Here is a 21489-nt window from a genome sequence, read left to right as displayed (position 1 = left end):
TTATATGTTCATGTGAAATAAAAACTTAAGTTGAAGAATGCATGTCAAAACTCCACTGACACTATTTGCTATATTCATTTTGCCATATTTGATGCAGGTGGTAAGTTTAACATCTTGGCCTGAGATCCTTCTATAATAATCAAATGATATGCGTATGCTACACAACCTGGAAATCTTAAGGGTGCTTTAATGTCACAATTCACCATCTGCTGTGAAATGTAATCCTCATTTAAAGGCACAAGCTGATAGATTAATACTATGGGGAATGAGGTTTGGAAAAGGTGAAAACATTTAAATGCAATGAAAAAAAAAGAGAAAAATAGTGTCAATGAATGGGTAGAGGTGTCAAAGTTGTTTGGTATCACCGAATACTAAATAGAGTTATCAACAAATATTACATTAATGTAAAGATATAGAAAGTAAGTATTAAATACCTCATTGCACTTTCTTCTGAATTATCTCACAAAATACTTGAGAAACTCCTAAGGTACATTAGCTCAGGTTTTACACTGCTGTGAAGTGAAATGTATCTCAGTTGAAGAACACAAACTAATCAAATACTGCAATACGCTTTTTACAGTGTATTGCAGATCTGTGTCATTCAGATCTGTAAACATCTGCGAAGCATTCCACACCAATCCTTGGTGACAAAAGTGCATCTTGGGTAGAAACACCTGCCACACTTTTTTTGGTCTACAAAAATAAAGCAGTCCCAGAGACGAACCAGTATAAATACATTTTATATTGGACAGTTCAACCTGAAGGTCATTTTAGGGTATTTTGGTCAAATAAATGTGCATGTTTGTAAACCCAGTGAAAGAGCCGAAAGACTTTTTTGGTGTGAAGAGCTTGCATTGCAGGTCATTTCCATATAAGGCATGATATCTTGAGGGTTGTGTGCTTTCACATGAGGTCTCGTGACAACAGTACTCATAAATGAGAAAAAATCCTGGTGCCATGCCAAAGTCCTGTATGGAAAAAGAAAACTTTTCCAAGTAAACAACTAAAATTTCAAGGGAATATTCGACAGTTATAATCGTGCAGCCCTAGCTACCGATAATTCCTAATAAAATGCAGGGCTAATTCGGTCATGTGACACCACATTTATCTGCATTAAAGCCTCTTTTCTCGAAAACTGTTTCCAAAATTTTTTTGTGAATTTTGAAGTATTGATATAGAACTCATGTACTAAAGTTAAACTGATTTTGGGATGGAAACCTGGCTAGTAACACTGGCTGGATGTTCAAACTGAAGACTTACCTGATTAGGACTCATTCACCATAGTAATTGAAACAGGCTGACACACCTCTGCAAGACAAACCCAGACAGATCAATTTCATAAATGCATACATTTCCTTATATTATAGTGTAATATGTCATTAGGGAGCAGACGGGTGTATATTAAGGAGCAGTGCGTCTCAGCAAAGATTTTGGGAAATCATTTGATTTTAAATAATGTCTAGAGATGCCTCAAGGAAAAAATTTACGATATTCTTTAGCATTTATAAGGGGTGTAAAAGCTGAGTGGTGACGTACCGATGTTGGTCGGGCTGCTGTCTTTCTGCTTCTCAGAGTGCATATCATTGCCTAGGAGATGGTTCTGTGACTCACTCAGAGGTCTGGGGTTTGTCTGTCCATCAACAGTGCTGTTAACATAACCATTATGTGTCAGTCACAAACATTTACGGATGTTTTCTCTGGCCCAGAATAAACCTCACATCACATTACATTATAAAGTTAATGTTGACACGGAAAACTACATTTCTGGGGAAAAAAGGATTCAACACAACTAAATGATCTGAAACAGCTGAAGGGGAAAAATATCATGATTCACTCCAAACTGCAGAATTATATGGTCTTTCAAGTGACTAGTGGTATTGTTAACAAATGAGATTGTAATTACCATTTAATGTCCTGGCGTTCAACATTGCCTTGCTCTGAGTCAGTGTTGACTAGGCGGGTAGGGAACGTGTAGCCATCGCCCAAACTAGAGAAAAAAAAAAAAAAAAGTTACTCATGCGAATGTTTCTAAAACTTAAAGGGGAGGTTTAATGTTATTTCATGAATTCGGAGTTATTTACACTTAAAAGTTGGATTCTCATGCTAAACATGGCCAAAGTTGATCCCAAAAAAATGATTTGGATGTATGATGGAGTATTTCTGTGCCAAATACACTACATCTGGGTCTTTGTGACATCACAAAGATAGGAATTCCTTGTATGGACACTTCTCCCGGAAGAGCGAAACACAGCAAATAGAGCGAGAGTGTGCACCCGTCAATGTGCTTCATTCTGTTACGGTTATCAGTAGCGCTGCACAGGACTTGCTCAAGAAGAATGTTTCTAAAAAAAAAAAAAAAAAAAAAGTGTGTTTTTGAATGTGAGGGAAAGATAACCTAAGCTTCCCAAAGAAGCCAGCATTAAGGGAACAGTGGATGCAGTTTTTTTTTCTGGGACAGCAACAGAGTTTCGCATGTGTGTTTGTTCCTATCATTTCGATGATGAATGTTTTATAAACCAAGCACAGTTCGACGCTGGATTTGCAGATTGTCTTGATACTGAAAGAGTGGTCCCAGCGATAAAATATCCCAGTCATGAACTGGAATCGAAGGCGGTCAGTAAAACTATTAAATTACTTTGTTTTGTTCGCAATTGTGGCAATTGCTCGCGACTTTTTAGCTCCAACCACGGCTCGTCTCCAGGAGCTTGGCTGTTTTTGGAGAGAATCGTAAAGCTGCATGTTTCTTCTATAAATCTGATCAAACAAAAGACTCTTTGGAGATGTGAAGGATGCAATACTACTATATAGGTACTCAAGATTAACATGAGATTGGAGTAAATGTATTATGTCCCCTTTAATATTAACATGAATTCATGTCATGTCAAGTTTTGCAATCTTTAATTGAAATGTATTCACGCTTCCCCTTAAACACTGTAAAATCCCAAATGATGCTTGATGGTGTGTTTTGTACCTGCTGTAAATGGGCAAGCACCAAAATTTCTTCTGGTCTCCGAACACTTGGGTGACATTCTTGCGGAATCCCAGAGTGAAGCCATTTTTATCTGGGCCATTTCTGAACACTGGTGCCCTGAACGCCTCTGAACAGATGGATGAGAGATTAGGATGAGGTGTGTTCCTGCTCTACACAACACAAATGTGAAAATTTAACTTTTCAACTATCTTTGGGATGTGTATCAAAACTGCATTGAAGGGCACAGAAAAGTTTTTTATTTTTATTTTATTTTTTTCTCTTGAAGTTTGACCTAAATATTGTTCATAATTGTTCACGCCCACAATCCACCCCCGCATTCATTTACATTTTACTTCTATCAGCAAAGTTTTATTTGACTGAACATGTGACTGCAGTTTCCCTCAGTAAGAAATAATTAAAAATAATAATAATAATAGCTCCCAGTATGGAGCGAAGAGAAAGGAGGACTAGAAGAACAAAGAGTGACAGAAAAGAAAATAATGAACTTGGACTGAAATCCTTTGAGGAAGTAATCAGAATCTAAAGAAACAACTTTATTTACTAGACAGGCATTTCCTGAAGAAACAGCAATGTTTGCAGTGTAGATAAAGACAACCAATCACAATTTATTAATGAAAAATTAAAAGAACTATAACAAAAATTATAAGAAAAACAACCAGAAGAACGGAGAAGTAGGAGCAAATATGAATAATATTTTAAAAGTTTGAGATGATTAAATAAATAAAAAAAGTATAAGGAGGAGGAGTAAAAAAGTAAAAGGAGAATAAGTAGAAGTAAAAGAAGAATAAGGAGCGAATATAAACATTTTAATGGTTGGAGATGAATTAAACTAAAGAAATTATGAGGAAAAAGAGGATGAAGGAGAAGAAAGATGAAGAATAAGGGGACAGAGGAATAAAAGGAGGAGACAGTAACAACTACAACAGCAATACAACCATTTCAACAGTTGGAGAATAATTAAACCAAAAAAAAGTTGAAGGAAAAGGAGGAGATGAAAAAGTAACAACAGCAAAAACATTTAAGCAGTTGGAAATTAATTACAAAAGGTAAAAAAAAAAAAAAAAAAAAAAAAAAAAGCAGCAGCAATTAACAACATCTTACCTATAGTGGTTTTGTTTTTTCCCACGAGCCACAGGTGGTAGCTGAAGAGTGACAGGATACTGATGAAGAACATGGCTGCCACAAAGAACAGGAACAACACGTGGAACTTTGCATGAGTGTCTGGCAGGTGATTCTGTTGAGCAAGAAAGCAGAGCATGAGAGAATGATAAAAAAAGTGCTTTTTTTGGAGATACATTCATCAAATATAACAGTGTAGTCTGAAGAGCACTATAAAAGGTGTAGGGTGTCATTTCTGTACCACTAGTGTCGCTACACAAAGTGAAAAAAACGTTTCTCAGACGCTTTCCCATTTGCGATCTCACCAAAGTGTTGGGGGGAGCAAAAAAAATCCCACCCCAAACTCACACCACTGGTTGAGCCAGTGCTGCTGTCAAACTAGAGGGAAAAAAAAATGACACGCATTATACCTTTAACATCGTCAGATGTCCAAAATTATTTACTGGCATCAGATGTAGTTGTAGAACTCAAGAAAACCTGTTGGATCTAACAGCCTCAACACTACAATACATGTCTGGTAAGAATGACCACCAAGAAGCACCTGGATATTTTTAATATGCTAAACTACACTATTGCAACACTACTGTTTATTTTAATCGGTAAAAGAAAAAGCAAAATGAGTCAACGGTGCAACATCAATCCAACGCCCACAGTCACAACAGTGCAAAGCAAGCGTGAGTGGTTTACCTCTGGGCAATGCTCTATAGCCCTCCGTCTGCAAAGCTTCGGACAAGTGTTAAAAACACAGACAGAATATTAGAAGCAGATTCATCCCTTTTTCCTTCTTTTTGGGTCTCAAAAACTGACATGCACACACAAAAATCATTGCACAGCATTTATGAATATTAAAATGCTTTAGTAAAAATGTATGGCTGAAATATATAGTGTTAGATTGATGCATAAAAATTAAAATAAAAAATATAAAGCTAAATTTTGAGCATCATTACTCCAGTCTTCAGTGTTACTTGATCCTTCAGAAATCATTCAAATATGCTAAAACAGTTGTGCTGCTTAATATTTTTGTGGAAATTGTAGAAGTTGGAAAAACAAGCTAAAGTTGGCTCTCTGAAATGGCAGAAGATGAAAAGCAAGAAGTGTGAGAAATGAGAGGAATCAGATGTCTGTGTGAATGTGTGGACTTACTGTCCAGAACTTGATAAAGTACTGCAAAACAGTGGCAGCAGTGTAGACGCAGTACAGCATAGAGTACACCAGGAACAGCACAAAGAATTTATAGTTGGAGAATCCAACACAGTTATTAACCCTGGAAGAAAACAAAGAAAAACAGAGTTACAAGACACATAGTAGCTACAGCACCTAACTGACAGAACATGTGGCAACATAACTTCAGATTATAATCTGAACGCATCCACAGATTAACATACCATGGACAGTGGTGATCCATTTTCAGCACGCATCTGGGAAAAACAAAAAGGATCAAAATACATAGTGCAAATCCAATGCAGAGAAGATAACAATGTTTTCTGAGTGGACTCACCTGTCACAGGTGGAGCAGTGATGACATCGGTCCGGTTTGATCAACTGACAGCAGTCACAGTACCGGATAGCTGAGGAGGACAGAGGACTCACTCAAAAATCTGAACAGTGTATCACTAGTATAAACGTGGATACATATAGAACCATTTAAATGTTTGGGGTAATGTTAAAAAATTTAATGAGTGCTTTTTTTCAGCAATGATGCATTAAATTGATCAAGAAGTGACAGTAAAAGTGACTTTCACATTGTTACAGAATAAATAAATATATATATATATATATATATATATAAAATTATCACAGCTTCAAAAAAAATATTTTATTAATAATATTAAAGAAATGTGACTAGAGCAGCAAACCAGCATACTGGAATGATTTCTGAAAGATCATGTGACACTGAAGACTGGAATAATGATGCTGAAAAAATTCAGCTTTGCCATAACAGAAATAAATTGTATTTTAAAGTATAATAAAAAAAATATATTTTTATAATAATATTTCACCATATTATAGTTCGAAGAGAAAGGTACTACATATTACAGTATGCAAAAATGTATGCAAAAATATAGTTCAAAAGTCTGACACTGCCAATAACAATTTTTATTTATCATTTAATGCTTTTTATATTTGTATATTACATATGTTATCACCGTAACAGTGTAAAACGTTGATGCAAAATTTAAATGACACATTTTAATTCTAAGTTTTAAATATACTCTCAAAAAGGTTCCCAAAAGTAGCGGCTGGGGCCGAATTAACTGCAGAACATTATAAAAACGAAGTATGAGGGACTTCAATGCCATTGTAAGTTTTTAAGCTTACCCCCAGATCCTGTGCGTGTATATATGGGTACATTTTTGGCCACTCTCTTCAGGATTTCCTGCTGGGCCTCTGGATTCTCCTCTTTCTCATAGAGCTCTTTGTCCACTTTAGGGAGACAGAACTAAGAGACAACAGGATGTTAGATAGTGGTGTGTGTGAGAATACACTAATAGAAGCCTGCATACGCAATTAAAATCAAGCAGACGTTTTAATTTAACAAAAACACTTTTAATATAATTTTTGCCATCTTTATTGACAAGATGATAGAGACATGACAAGAAATTATGTGAGCCGGACTTGCACTGTCCAATTTAGCTCAGTGTGTTTGAGAGTGTGTGCTAACTGCTAAGTCATGACTCACAACCTAAAAGCAGTTCAAAACGTCTATTTTTTTTTACATCCGTCTTCCTCTTCTCTGTCATTATATTCTGTGGTAATATAACTACAGAGCAGACAGAGTTTAAAGGCTCCCACTGCTGCTGCTGCTTCAGATGTGAGGAACATTACTGAGCCAGCAGCAAACCACACATACACATTACAGTATGATCAATATTTTGCTCCCACACAGCCCAGGTGGAATGAAAACCTGAGAGCCAAGCAATAAGGAAGAAATCCTTAACAATATCCAGACCAGTACAGTGTTGTTTTAGTAGAATTTGCATATATCTGTTAATTCATCTGTGACTTGATAGGAGTTAGACAGATGGCAACATGGACAGGTTGTACAACTTGCCCACATTCTCAAAACCAGCAACAGAACTAGACTGGGTCACCACTTGTCCTCTAACGCAAGATCTGGCCTCTGAAGCAAAACCTATACAGGAAATAAAGGAACAAAAACGGAGAGAAAAAATACCTCTTTCGAGGGGCCGACGGGCTTGGAAATTATGGTCTTCCAGTAGGACCATATGAACATGAAGAAAAAGACGTGAAACACTAACAGATAAATAACTGCAAGAAAAACAGCATGGAATAATTTTAGTAAAACATCATAATTCATACTTGATAACACATTAAAAGCTGTTACTTCATATTATAAATGGGATGTTTCGTTCATTCTGGTGTGACAAAACATGTGAGTAAGAACAACTGAAAGCCAGATTAGTTAACAGTAGCGATGGGCGTTTTCCGCAAATATCACATTCGAATATTTGAGCTCACAAAAAACGAATATTCGAATATTCGTTTATTTAAATTACGTTTAATGAGACAGACGTTATTTTTCAGCAACATTTATTGTTTCCGTCATTTTGAACAAGCTTAATACAAACAATAAGCTTGAACATTACACATCGTGTTTTGTAGCTGAAAACCTTTAACAATGCGTGCAAACAAACAAAAGTACAGATTAAAAGCAAAAAAAAAAAAAATTTGAACAAAGAAAAAACAAAGCAGCCTGCAGCAAGTAGGCTATTGTAGAACGTAGCCTAACTTTGAAACTTTTAAACTGTCAGCAAATCTTTTTTGCTTTTTTTGTATTGTTTCACATGTTCTTGTTAAGAAACACAGGCATGTTAAAATGATCAGGGGAAAGTCAGCTCCTTAGTCTGTTAACAATAAGGCCGACCGTGAAGAAAACGCGCACTCGCATCAAGGAAAATGTTCTGATAATGTTCAAAAGTTTTTTTTTTTCTTACTTCTCTCGTTTTCATCGAGAAACCGGAGATGTTTGTGCCGAGGGTCTAGGGCAGACGCGAGAAGAGGAGTTTTCATTGCATTCTCCAAGTTAGTGGTGTTTATTCGTTGCTTGAGAGACGCCGCAACAATGTTCTTGAATTCGGTCACTTTCTGTGATTCTCCACGGCATATTTGAAGTACTGTAGAAGACCGCAGTTCTTATGGGCCGTTCACATATCGCGTCGCAGTATGCGCGCTCATAATGGAAGAGACGCGGTCACGATGCACACGCGGTGCGACGCGCCCTTTTTTCCAGGCGCGTCCGCAAAGCATCCAGTTAAAAACATCTCAAATTTTCAAAATGCCGTAAGCACACCGCAGGTCATGTGACAAGAACTAAACATTCAGCTTCATCCTTTCCCGTAACAACGTTGAAAGCTCAGCCAAGATGAACAGCTGATCATAGCTGTATATGGATTGCCATTTTGAAATAAATGTAGTAGCAGAGGCTACTGAAAGCGATTTATTTGGGCTGCAAATCCATTTATCCTTTGCTGAAATTTCCGCATCTTCATGGAGAGAGCGCGTCATTGTTGCTTAGCAACGGCAGACGCCTCAGGAGCGCTTCTGACCGAGCACTTTGGAAAGGAGAAAGCGGCGCGCCTAGCGTTTTCCACGCGTTTTTAGGAGCGATATGTGAACGGCCCCTTATTCATTCATTAATTATTTTTTGCCTGCATACATCTTCAAATATGCCATGGAGAATCACAGAAAGTGACCAAATTAGGTTTTATTGTGAACTTTTTTTTTTTTTTTTTTGCGAAATTCGAATATAATTTTTATTTATCGAATAATTAGAGCAGAACTAATATTCAAATGTTCGACTATCCGTGCACACCCCTAGTTAACAGAAGGATTTGTTAACTGTTTGTGCAATACTGTGTGCTTGGCTACACTGGAGTTCATCTTACCTTGCTCCTCTGTGTTGGAGATTGTGTCTGCAGAGAGAAAGAAGCAAAGATCAATCAGAAATACCATAAAGAACAACTGGCCCAACTCACAAAGCCATCTGCTGAGTGCTGGGATACCGTTAATTCTATCTCAGCACCCTTCTAGTTTCCACCAGATCAGCCCAGTAAGGCAAGAGCGCCAGGAGACTGGTACTGCCATCTGGCAGAGAGCTGTCAGAAAGAGCCTTGTGTCCATCACAGATGGAATACCCTGGTTGTCATGACAACTCAACAAGTGACTGACGGATGCATGTCCTGATGGCAGAGTCAGTGAAATCTCTGAAAGGAGGAATCTTTTTTTTTTTTTTTTTTTTTTTTTAGAGATTTATTTTTTATTAGTCAAATATTTCTTTTCATGAAACATATTCATTTTTATTTTATTAAATATTTTATTTTTGAATGATATTTGATGAGAATTTGTCATTGGTGTTGCAACCCTTGCTTCATTTGTGAAATTAAATGCAAAACAGAAAAAAACAGCAAAAGCAGATTTGAGATTTTACTTGCTACTCTCACTGGTTTATTAATTCAATATTTATTTTCATTAACTACAATTATTCTATTAAATATTTTAATATTTAAAAAGTACTATGAACTACGAAGGTTTCTTTAAATGTGTACAGCACATCTGATGTTTTATGAGAGTTTGTCATTGATCTCACAACCCTTGTTTCATCTGTTAAATAAAATAAGAAAAAGAACAACAACAACAAAAACATTAATTTGAGATTTTCCCTGCAACTCTCATGTAATCATCATGAGGTTATCACGTTAGATTTGAAACTCTACAAACCTTTATGGCAAAACGGAGAGGGGGGGGTGGTATCAATAAGGAAGGATTCACAATATATCACTAAACTTTACTAGGGAAATAAATGGACCCCAACACCGAATGAAATCCCAATGAAATTAGTATTTGTAGAACCAGATGAAGTAATAACTGGGTGGAACTACAGTGAGTGTAGAGCTCACTGTGAAGTGGTTAACAACAGCTGAAATTAAAGACTTTCAACAGCACTGATGTGTAGTCATTCATGTTGCACACTTATATCTAAAAAATTGTAATAATCCCTTTTAGATTTGTGCGTTTAAATGGTGAAAAGCATAAATATTCCATATATATTTAATCAATAAATGAGATTATTAGCATATTCGACAATTACATATTTTCAGTACAAGACAAAAAACAATTAAATATAGCATATCCCACTAAATGACACAGCTTGACATGAACAACTAATCTTACTAATGAAAAACAAAACAGTTTAATAGTCTGAAATATTCGTGACAAGACATACTTTGCGGTCTAATCTGCGTTCAGACTGAAATGAGGTTTAAAGAGAAAGAAAGTTAATAATATTTGTGTTCTTTTAGGTAAGAAAGCATCTCTAATCTGCTCTTTAAGTATCACACATCTCGACCAGTTTAACAGCTGGGCTTATCGCTCGAGCTTGAACTAACACTGCATACAATAATCGTTATCAAAACACAACTTTATAAACAATTCAGGACATTCGACATGAATTAAGCAAAAGTAGTATACAGATAAAGTGAGTTGAATTTCGGTATCGTTACGTTATCTGGTACCAGTCAGTTACTGACACTTCCTGCCCAAACCACTCAAACAACTAACCAGCAACTTTTATCTGCTGTACCCTCAACCAAGTCAACTAAAGGTCGACACTTACATATACAGAGCTCCACCACGTACGCATAGTAGGACCAGCACACGACCGCGTTGATAAAAATCACAGGTATCCAGGCTAATCCCCGCTGACAGCACTTTAACACATGAGAGGGCGCCATCTTTAATCCGAGCCTCGGAAAGGGTGTCGGTGACGTCACGGCTCGAGTCCGATCTGCGCGCGGGGAAAAACAAAGAATTGTTTCACACCAGCAGCACATTAATTCCCCATTATCAGAAAACTGCTCTCCAATGTATCCTTTTTAAAAATCAATAACACAATAAACGCACAGTTTCATTCTAATGTGTAGTTCTGTGAACAGTACGCTCAAATTTAAATCTGCGTTCATCTTTGCCTTTCTGCTTTACATCTTATCAGACTTAACTTGAATTATTTTATTTCCGATCTTATAGTTATAATAAATGAATAATGTTTATTTTGTTTATATATATATATATGTTTATTTTTTTATATTGTAAAGTATGTCCCATACTGATATTAATTCAATTGTATTTTAATTATTTTTATTTTATTTTTTGTTCAGAAGGAAATTTTGTTGTCTATAAACAAAGTTTTATTTTTCTTCAAATGTTAAATATACTGTATATGAATGTATTTTCTTGGACTGAAACATGTGAAAGGCTAAATATATATATATATATATATATTTAAAAAAAATTAGTTGAAAATACATTTACATAACTATATTTTTAAGTCAAAAGTCAAAGTCCTCACGGCCGTTTAAATGTTCACGCTTTTATTTTTATTTATTTTTCCCTCATTTATTTGATAATTTACACGTCATTGTTGTTACATTCTGGTGTTATTTCGTTATTCTATTATCTTTTACTATTTAAACTGGTATTTTATGAGAATTTGTCATCGGTGTTACAACTATTCGTGAAATAAGAAGCAGAACAAATCAGCAAAAGTTAATTTGATATTTCACTTGCAAACTCAGCATTACGTCGGCAGAGGGCAGCAGCGCAATATTGTAAGCGTCACTACTTCTGATCTCCCATTGAAACAGTGAAGAGGTGGAGAGAACCTGAGTGGTGGGGGTTTGGGGGGGGGGGGGGGGGGTATCATCCATCTAGGTTTAGTCTAGTTAATGACTTAGACTGGAAGTCCCAAATGTCAACTTCATCAATGTGGTACTTTTAATTTGTGCATAATTAGATTTATAGTCAGTTTGCTGGCTTGGTGGGTCGGATGGTAAGTTGTTTTATTTGTGAGCTTTATTAGATTAGTTTTCCACCTCGAGCCCTGTCCTGCAGGGGAATTGTTGCCAGATGTGTATCATTTAATGAACAGACCCCTCTGGTCCTTTCTCTCCATCTCTGCTCTTTTCATAAGTAAGTTCTTCAGAGGACCAACAACACGTGAAACAAAGAACAAATCGTCTGTCCCTGCACTAACGTGTGATAAGGAGATCTTGTGCTTGGCCTGACTTAGAACTCTTGCTCTTGATAAAATACACACACACATGGCCTTCCTCTCTTTGTGCTCTGCACTCTAAGTATTGACATAATGAGTCCCTTTTGTAAGCCTATTAGCTTGTATATGTATTATACATTACATGTTCATTTCTTATGATTAAAAGCAGTCTTGAGACTGCATAATGTTATTGAGAGTTTATATTTACACACCTGACTTATCAACACATTCTCACTCCCAACAAGTCACATATTGAGGCTATATTGGGCCTTTTTATGAAATATAAACTCACACCGAAAAATTCAGAAATTCTTATTCTCACTTATCTAAAATAACCTTCTTGCACTGAGTGGCCTTGCTGTGAATTTTTATACAGGCTACTGATCAAATTTTTTGCAAAGGCGATGGAGTACAGCAGAAACGTACTGCTACAGTTAGCAAGAACTGAAAATCACACTGAAAAAACCTTTTTTATCTTATTGTGAACGATCCATCCATTGACTTAATTGTTTTTATTGAAAGAATAGTTCCCTCAGAAATGATCATCACCAGTTGACCCTCTGCAGTGAATGGGTGCCATCAGAGCTGGAGTTTAAACAGCTAATAAAAGCATCCAGTCATCACTTAATGCCATTTGGAAAGCTGTTTGCTTCCATTGCTTCTAGCTAAAATACCAGACCTCTATCCATAATACTGCTTTCTCCATCGAAAAAGTTGTCTTGCACAGTTCAAGTACTGATTACATTTGGAATATAGTGATGTTTTTATCAGTTTGGACTCTCATTCTGATGGCAACAAACAAACTCATCTATATCTTGGATGGCCATTGAAGGTGAGAATATTCAAGGAAATTAGAATTTTTGAGTGAACTACTACTGTAAAAATGTCATGTATCTTCCAGTAAACTTATAGACTTCTCCCTGGTAAAATAATATTCTCTAGTCATTTTTGCCCACTTAAATCATGGCATTTAGATCTGCCTTCATCCAATCAACAGACGATAGATAGAACCAAGTCCCCATTCTACATTTCTTATTCAGTAATCTGTTTCACTCTGATGTGTCACAATAAAGATGATTTACAATTTAATGATTTTTGAAGCTCCTCTAATATGTAGAATAAAAATAAACTTGACTTGAACCGAATTGACAAATGTTTTAAGAGGTGGCACATTAGTGGGTGGTTTATCTCTTTCAACATTTTTTCTAGACCATCACTCTTTTTTTCATAACTATTAGTGTGCTTGTGTGTATCAGCACAGAGTAAAGTGTTGTTCTGTCTGGCGAGTCGCCTCTGTTTAGTGAGCCCCAGTGAAAGCACCACTTAAGGAATGAATGAATTCATTGTTTTGTTGCGTTGGGGTGAAGGAAGGAGGAAAGTTGCCTGTTTTAAAAGAGAGAATACTGAGCAGATAAGAACAGAAAAGAAGATGTATACATGGATGGAAGTAGACAAAGTTTCATTCACTTAACTACTTTTGAGGGGACACCCGTGACAGTCCTTGCTGACTTGGTGGCCAACAGAAGATTAGACAAAAGCGTATTTTTCCCCCAAACTACTGTATTTTTATCCAGAAAAAAGTAGTAAAATGAAATGGATAGGCAAGTACACTATACAGCAGTTCAGAGGGGGAAAATGCAACATATAACAAAACCTGTATATATTAAAACTGATTGTAAAAAGAATCAAAATATATGTACCTAAAATTAAAATAATTATAAATACAAATTGGAAAATACTTGAAATCTCAATTTTTTATATTTCATATTTAAAGAATTTAAGCTCTAAATCTTATAGTTATAAAAATGCTTCTAAATGTTTCTGAATATAAAAGATTTCTAAAAGAATTACTGTGTTTCTGATTTTCTGAAACAAATGGGCTTTCTAAACAAAATATATAAACATGGTTATAAATTAAAAGTTTGAAGTTTAGCACTTGTTTGCCTAGAATTATGCAACCCAATTGTACTTTATTTATTTATTTGTATGTAATGTGCATTAAAATCCACTTTGCTGAAAATTCATGATATACATCAGCGAAATGGATGTGCAAGAACAGAGAGATGGGTGTGGTAATCTCATATGTAAATGGAAAAAAGAGACAAATAGAGAGAGAGAACTACTTCGAAAAATGGAGAGATCATGAAACGGCAACAAGTAAAAAGATGATGAGATGCGATACTTGGTGGGAAAGATGGGTCAGATTCATGATGAGAGGAATGCTGATAAAAATAAAATATGAGCTCAAATGATTGGAATCCTTGTGTCAATAAGACACTAGAGAAACAGATGTGACACTGCTAAGCAAAAGGGGCTACAAGCACATCATATAGAGCATGAACCTATGTCCTACCGGAATTATGTGTGTGTGCGTGTTTGTGTAGGAGGGAGAGACAGATTGTAAGTGGTTGAGTGGGAGGGGCAGAGCGAGAGAAGGAAGATTGTTAGAGAAAGACATGTATGTGAGACAACAGGAGATGGAGAAAGTGAAGGAAATTATGGGGAGAAAAAGACTTGAGAATTCATACCAATCATAGCCATATTAATTAGAAGATTTCAATACCATTTCAATATGTCCTCTCTATGATGTACATAAATTCAACACACAGGTTTGGAGTGGTAACATATTCCAATCAGATTGATATTTTGAGTGGCTTGTTGTTAATCTATCACAGCAGGGATGCTGTAAACTGAGCCAATTGCTGCCTCTGTTGTCATTTGTTCCATATGCAGCAGTAAGGCTGGTATGAAGAGAACAGTCACAAATATGAAGGCTAAATCTGGATGAGTAACTGGGATATGAGAGATGGGAACACTTAGTTGGATGAAAACAGGGAGTGAACAGGGAAAGAGAGAAAGAAGGAAAGAGGGTAGGATGATGACAGCCCCTGGCCCCGCTCCATAGCTGACGAAAGCTGCTTAGACCTTCAGTTGCCATGGTGACCGGCTAGAGCAGCCAGAGGAGAGGACCAGAGAGAAAAAGAGGGAGGGCGGAGGCTAGGGAGGGAGGAACAGCAGAGAGAGAGAAAGAGGGAGTGCTTAAAGAGAGCAATAGACAGAGGGAGGGAACGAGAGTGGAGACGGAGATAGATACACATTGCTAGCAAAAACAGTCTACAAAAAATATAAAGAGGAAAGGTAGTTTATTTATTCTCATTAGAATTGTGTTTCATTCATCTTGTTTCATTCATCTGAGTGTGAGATTACAAAGAGGGGGCGTGTGAAGGTAGACTGAGACATCAAGACGAAGGTAAAGAGACACTGCAGTGGAGCTGGAATATGGATGCACAGTCTGAGAGCTGTGAACCACCACCATGTGACCCTCAGCCTCCAGGTAAAATCAGAAAAGCCTTCAAACTATTCGGCAAGCGGAAGCCTGGGAGCAGCGTCGCTAGCATCTTCTCCATACGTGGGAAAGGAGATGGAGGCCCTAAATCACCGCCGTCAAAGAGCAAAATCCTGGATGGATTAAATGAACCTACTGCCCCAGAAGCAGAGGCAGAGCAGGTGGATCTTGACCAGGGGGATGAGAGTCAACAGGACGATGCTCCAATGGAGGAGTTCACAGATGGGATCATGAATTCAGAAACTACTCCTACGCGGCACTCAATCACTTCCCTCACCTCTGCTAAGTCTCTGAGCTTCCTCAATATGCTTCGCAAAGGTAGACAGGGACTAATGGGAGAACGGCAGACTCAGACCGAGTCTCAGAGGCCCGGGCGGCAACGGAAGGGCCTGAAGGGATTGTTTGGTACAGTGCACTGGCGTAGTACAGAGAAAGAGGATGAGGAGCAGGGTGAACCAGGCCCTCCCCTTCTTGCTTCCCGCTCCAACAGCGTTGAGATTATAAAGGAGAGTCTCACACTGACACCCGGACCTCCACCTCACTCTTTGGAGGAGGTAGAGGAAAACCCTCAGCTTCCTACACCACAAGAGGGCCCTGCATCATCTGTGGACTCTGCAAAGGTGAGCGGGTCAACCAAACCTCCAGCAAATGAACGCTTCAGCACACTGCTTGGAGATATCTCATCAATTTTAAGCTTTGATTCACTAACAGCATGTGGAGATATTGTAGCAGATGTCGAGGCAGAATGGGTTAAAGCTAGCAGTCGAATGGAGGAAGCACCTAGCACATTGAAAGTGGATAATTCTGAGAAGACTTCATCTTCTACGACTTCTACTAGATCAAAGCCCAGTCCTTCTCCAACTCTAAGCCCATCCACCTTGTTCAAACCTTCCCCTACTTTAGCAACCAAACCCACCCCTTCACCTACCACCGCCAAACCTTTTCCCAGCCCTTTGACAAAACCTGCAGTTACCTCAACATCCTCTCCGGTGACCAAAATGTCACCATCTATACTTACTGACCCTATTATCCCTACTCCAACATCCAGCCCTCTCACCAAACCCACCCCTACACCATCAGATATGCCCATAACCCAGCTTACCCCAACACCTATCCCGATTCCTCAAGCCACGGCAACTGCAACAACTTCTCCAATTATCCAACCTACCCCAACCGCTACATTTTTCTACATTACACAGCCTACCCCGAGCCCAATATCAAGCCCCACAACCAAATCTACAACTTCCCCAGCTAAAGCTACCCTGTCCCCTAAATCTAGCCCTGAAATCAAGCTAGACACAATATCTAGCTCCACAACTGCCCCACTGACCAAACATATTCCATCCTCTACACCCATTCCTCCGTCCATCTCAACCCCTACTTCTGAAACATCCCCCTCACCCACAATTAGTTCTACCCCTGAACTAGCTGCTGTTACTAAAACTGAACCTGCCCCAACCCCTGTAACTAAACCTTCCCAAGCCCCAACCCCTTCAACAAAACCCACTCCATGCATTACCCATGAATCCAAACAAACTATGTCTACCTCTGCAGCCAAATACACCCCTTATCCACCACCTTTTGGTAAACCTACCCCTGCCCCTGCACCAACACCAAGACCAAAACTTGTAACAACATTTGGATTATCGACAAGCCGAAACACTGCTCCTATTGCCAAGCTTGAGATAAAACAACCCACAGGACAAACTTCAAAATCTAGCACCCAAACTGGCACAACATCTGTAAGGAAAGCCTCCATCTCTGAATTGAATGTTCCTATTGCTAAATCTCCATCCGCTGTTGGTCCTATTCTTACATCTTCCTCTGCCACCACAAAATCACCCACAGTTACCTCTGCACCACAAGTTCCTGTCCTAAAGTCTCCTCCTGGTATTTCTCCATCATTCCTTTCTTTAAAAATCACAGATGATGATTCCAGGATAGATTTAAAGGAGCACCTGGTAAGACAAGAAGGAATTGACAATAGAGACTCAGTGGTTACTCAAAGCATCAGCAAGGCAGTGAAAAGGGGCCCTGCAGTGAAGCCTACAACTCTGAGTAAGATTCCTGTGAGTGGTGGAAGTAGACCTCCAAAGCTGCATCATCGAGATTCCCAGCCCAATGGAGATGAGGACCACTCAAATCTAACAACACCGGTACATGAAGAGGAGAGCCCATTCGCTCTCTCACGGGAAAGCAGCAGCAAGGAGGCCCTCAGTGATGTCTCCACAGAATCGGGGGCTGTCACCCCAACACTCTCCCACAGCCAAGATGACATTCTTGATGGAAAACTTGGTCTCCAGACATCATCACGTCCTGTAGCTGGTGCCACAAGCTTAACCCGGGAATCCAGGATCCCAATCAAACACGGATCTACTGCAACCTACCTTTCTGTACAGGGTAGGGCAGAAGCCACACGTTCTAAGATACCGGTGTCCAAAATGCCTGTTCGTCGCACCAGCAATAAGCCTGCACCAACAGCTACAGCTGCTATCACCCGATAATAACTGAAATAATAATTCTGTCTATGACAAAATCCTGAAACATTCCACTAGCAACAGTTTTCTCAAGATTTACTTTTTGATATTCGATCAGGCATTACTGCACCTTTTTGAAGCAAAAATCTTCATAGGACAACTGGATTTTTACCGTTATTTGAACTAATTTACACACTGGTGTCAACCACACAATTCTTTTATCAGCTGAGTGTTTTATTCATATCACACCTGAACAGACTGATGCTGTGGATTCAACTCTGTGTACAACCAGGAACAGACAGCACACCCACAGGCTCTGTCTAGGTGATCTCCATGGCAACCAAACGTGCAAATTAAATGGCAGGCACTAAAGCACAAGAGCCCTCACCTGGAATCCAAAGCAATGTAGACCCTCTCTGAAGAAACAAGCAATGTATCTGTCCATTATCTCTGGCATTGTAATAGTCCATGATGGTCTTTTGTGGTAATTAAAAGCCTCAGAGAAGAAACAAGCGATCCAGCACAGTCTTGTGGTTTTCATCCAGGTCTTCAACACCAGAGGAGCCCAGTATCATCACAAAGGTGCTTTTTTCTTAACATCCTGTTTTGTTACAGAACAATGGAGAGATCTTTGTAGCCTTTGTTAATATTTTTGTCTGGTGTCTTTTCCAAAAAAAAATTTTAAGTTAACTTTGTGGATCAATGTTTGTCTTCTTCAAACTCCCTCGTGTTGTATGCAAACAGAATCTCTTACCTGTACAGTTCATGCCAAGACAGGATATTCCACAGTATCTTTTGAATGTATGTAGCAGAACGCATGCCCTACCTTTTCAACAAAATAAGCCATCTAACTCCTTTTCCTCTCCCCACCGATAACCTTTCCTCAAGGTTTTTTTTTTTTTTTTAAACACTGTGTTAAGTCACACAGTGCCTGTCAGCTGTAACAAATGTGTATGTAACATGTAATCATGAGGCATATGGATCTCTGGAGCTCTATGGATTTTTTTATTTGACTGCACTTTAACAATGTACGTTAAAGAAGGCTAAAGACAGTAGAGATGATGTTTCACAGGCAGTTGGTGTTATAGGTAAGCTAAGACTTTCATGGTTGAGAGTAGTGTTATTTGGATGGATTATTATAATTCTTTTAATAATTTTTTTTAAGTTGCCATCACATGCACATGTTTAACAGAGGACTATTTTTGTGTGTATGAGTGTGTGTGGGTGTGTGTGTATTTGAATGAGTGTGTGTGATTATCTTAAATGTCACAATGTTTCCTATTTAATCAATAAAATGTGATTATACCTAGATCAGTTTCAATGTCATGCAGGGTGCTAATGGTATGGGAATGGATTGCATAGGACAGAATTAGGTTGTAAGAGATTGGCTGTGCTGTACATTTTCCACTTTAGTGACATTATGTAACTGTGTTACTCTTTGGTTCAAGAAGTGGAACCCTGCAGAGCTTTCCCCTTTAAAGATGGAGACTCCCAACACTGCCAGCCCCCAACCCCAGGTTCCTCTGCAGTGCCATGCTGTTGGGCTGAAAAACCCACTGACCTGAATAACAAACCTCATGAATGTCAGTATTGCCTCGTCAGTGAGCTGTAAGCTAAGAAGCTATAGAATTTCTGCCACACATACATGCAGCTGCTGCATGCAAATGAAACATTTCTAATGGGTTATGTTGTCTCTAATAGGAACTACACAGCTATTTAAATGCACGAGGCTCTGGATCATTGTCAAACTTCATAAAATATAACTGAGTGAGTGAATGAAGGCTAAAATAGGGGAACAGTGGTGCACATAGAGAGAATGAGACAGAGAGGAATTGTGGTACAGATGGAGATTGAGAATAAGGAAAGGGAGGGCAGAAAAAAGAAAGCCTTTTTGGTTCCATCACAGCTGTGTTTTTTGATGGTGGTGACATAACAAGAAATGCTAAAAGCAGTGCACAATGATCTTGTTTTTTTACGTTCTTCCATTTTCAGCATGTTTTACATATACACATAGTATACTAACACTACAAACATTTTAACTCCTAGCATTGTAATCAAGCTAACAGCAGATGATGCTTATAGGGATGGAGATTTAGGCAGTGATATCTATCACGGGATGAATGAAGGTAGAGGGGGGTTGAAGTTTTTTCCCATAAGGAATAAGAAAAACTAAGCATGGATATTTATAGACAAAACTCCTCACAGAGACAGCACAAACAAGGTTCTGTGGTCCAAATCAGAGTCCAGAGCAGTGGGACTGTTTATCTGGAAAAACACGAGGACTTCACCACTTCACCGGGTGATTAGCCAAAGAGCAGCTCACTTTTAATGGAAACCCTTGGTTATAGATCTGCCACCCCCCTGGGGTCTGAAGAAGATGAAAGCTGTATGCACTAACTCATGTGCTGCACCAAACACTGAAAAACGGTCTGATTGTGAAAATGAATAATGATGATGTTCACATAGCCTCAATTACAAAATTTGAAGTGAATCAAAGCAAAAATGTGAAACGCATTCTTATCTAGGGTCGCAAAAAAATGTATACAACTGAACAGTGCAGGGAGACGTGCAAAAGCTATATCCTATTTTTAAATCTAATGGAATAAATGCTGGCATTCTAATTTAGCCAAGCAAGACCAATATACAAGAGGTGATCCTCCCCTCAAGCAGATGGCACAAAATGACAGTGGACTTAGCCATATTCACAATTACACGTGCAGACAAACACAATTGTTTAATGCAGCGGGTGAAGTTACAACAAACAGGATTAAAAAGCTATTTAATATTATCTGCATATGCTTTTAGTTTATGTGCATCCAAACATGAGTTTAACACTATAAGCTCTTTGAGAGATTTGTTTTTAAACATGAAACTCTGAAAAATGTCTGAAAGCAAAGGCATAATGGAAATGCAACATCAGGAGATTTGAACTATTGTTTCCTGAAAATAAATATCCTTCAGCTCATATTCCTTATATAATACAGAACAAATGCGCCATTATGAGAAGGATGGATTGTCATAAACTCTCCTGATACTTTAAAACAGGTCATGACAACTGAATCCTTGTGTCTTATTCCCTTTCGGTGTATATAAACACCCCTGGTGAAAAGATGTTCTCTGTTAGGAGATGTTTGGCTAATTATCCATGCTCCACTGAAAAAAATTTCGCTATGGCAACCTCACTAGGTCAGCCAATGGGAGGCCGTGAAGAGGAGGGGTGTGGTGAGGAGGCAAGGAGTTCTAATGCACTCTCACATTACACACGCAACAATTTATCTTTCTAATGTTAGAATGAACTATAGTATGTAGCATGTGTATAAAACTATGTAGAATATGCGACAGATGGGCTTTATAGAACATTATGGCTTAAATTAATTAAATGAATCACACTTTATCACATGTTTCTGGGTAAACGGGAGGTGAGAGGCAGGCTGTATGTCTCATTTTGCAGCCATGTTCTGTAGTTATTCATCATAATTAACAATAT

The 21489-nt window shown here is 38.2% G+C and overlaps 2 protein-coding genes across 3 annotated transcripts; one reads left to right on the top strand and one right to left on the bottom strand.

The window, feature by feature from the left end:
- Nucleotides 1-884: 884 nt before the first annotated feature.
- LOC132132225 (palmitoyltransferase ZDHHC20-A-like) lies at nucleotides 885-10911 on the bottom strand. 2 transcript variants are annotated; one of them, XM_059544557.1, is made up of 14 exons: nucleotides 10746-10911; nucleotides 9019-9045; nucleotides 7287-7381; nucleotides 6431-6551; nucleotides 5610-5679; nucleotides 5497-5529; nucleotides 5255-5375; nucleotides 4799-4834; nucleotides 4094-4226; nucleotides 2972-3098; nucleotides 1904-1987; nucleotides 1537-1646; nucleotides 1261-1308; nucleotides 885-968 (listed from the first exon to the last, which is right to left on the bottom strand). In XM_059544557.1, exons 1-13 carry the CDS (start codon nucleotides 10861-10863, stop codon nucleotides 1265-1267), a joined length of 1119 nt encoding a protein of 372 aa, XP_059400540.1. In that variant the 5' UTR covers nucleotides 10864-10911; the 3' UTR covers nucleotides 885-968; nucleotides 1261-1264. The 2 variants fall into 2 exon arrangements, with proteins under 2 accessions (XP_059400540.1, XP_059400541.1); XM_059544558.1 differs by lacking the exon at nucleotides 4799-4834 and having other exon boundaries at nucleotides 10746-10908.
- Nucleotides 10912-15208: 4297 nt separating this feature from the next.
- LOC132132871 (APC membrane recruitment protein 2-like) lies at nucleotides 15209-18600 on the top strand. Its single transcript, XM_059545412.1, has one exon. It carries the CDS (start codon nucleotides 15459-15461, stop codon nucleotides 18027-18029), a length of 2571 nt encoding a protein of 856 aa, XP_059401395.1. The 5' UTR covers nucleotides 15209-15458; the 3' UTR covers nucleotides 18030-18600.
- Nucleotides 18601-21489: the final 2889 nt, after the last annotated feature.

This window comes from Carassius carassius, chromosome 49 (genome assembly GCF_963082965.1).
Source record: "Carassius carassius chromosome 49, fCarCar2.1, whole genome shotgun sequence".
Classification (NCBI taxonomy): Eukaryota; Metazoa; Chordata; class Actinopteri; order Cypriniformes; family Cyprinidae; genus Carassius; species Carassius carassius.
This window is presented reverse-complemented; position numbering and strand designations above follow the sequence as displayed.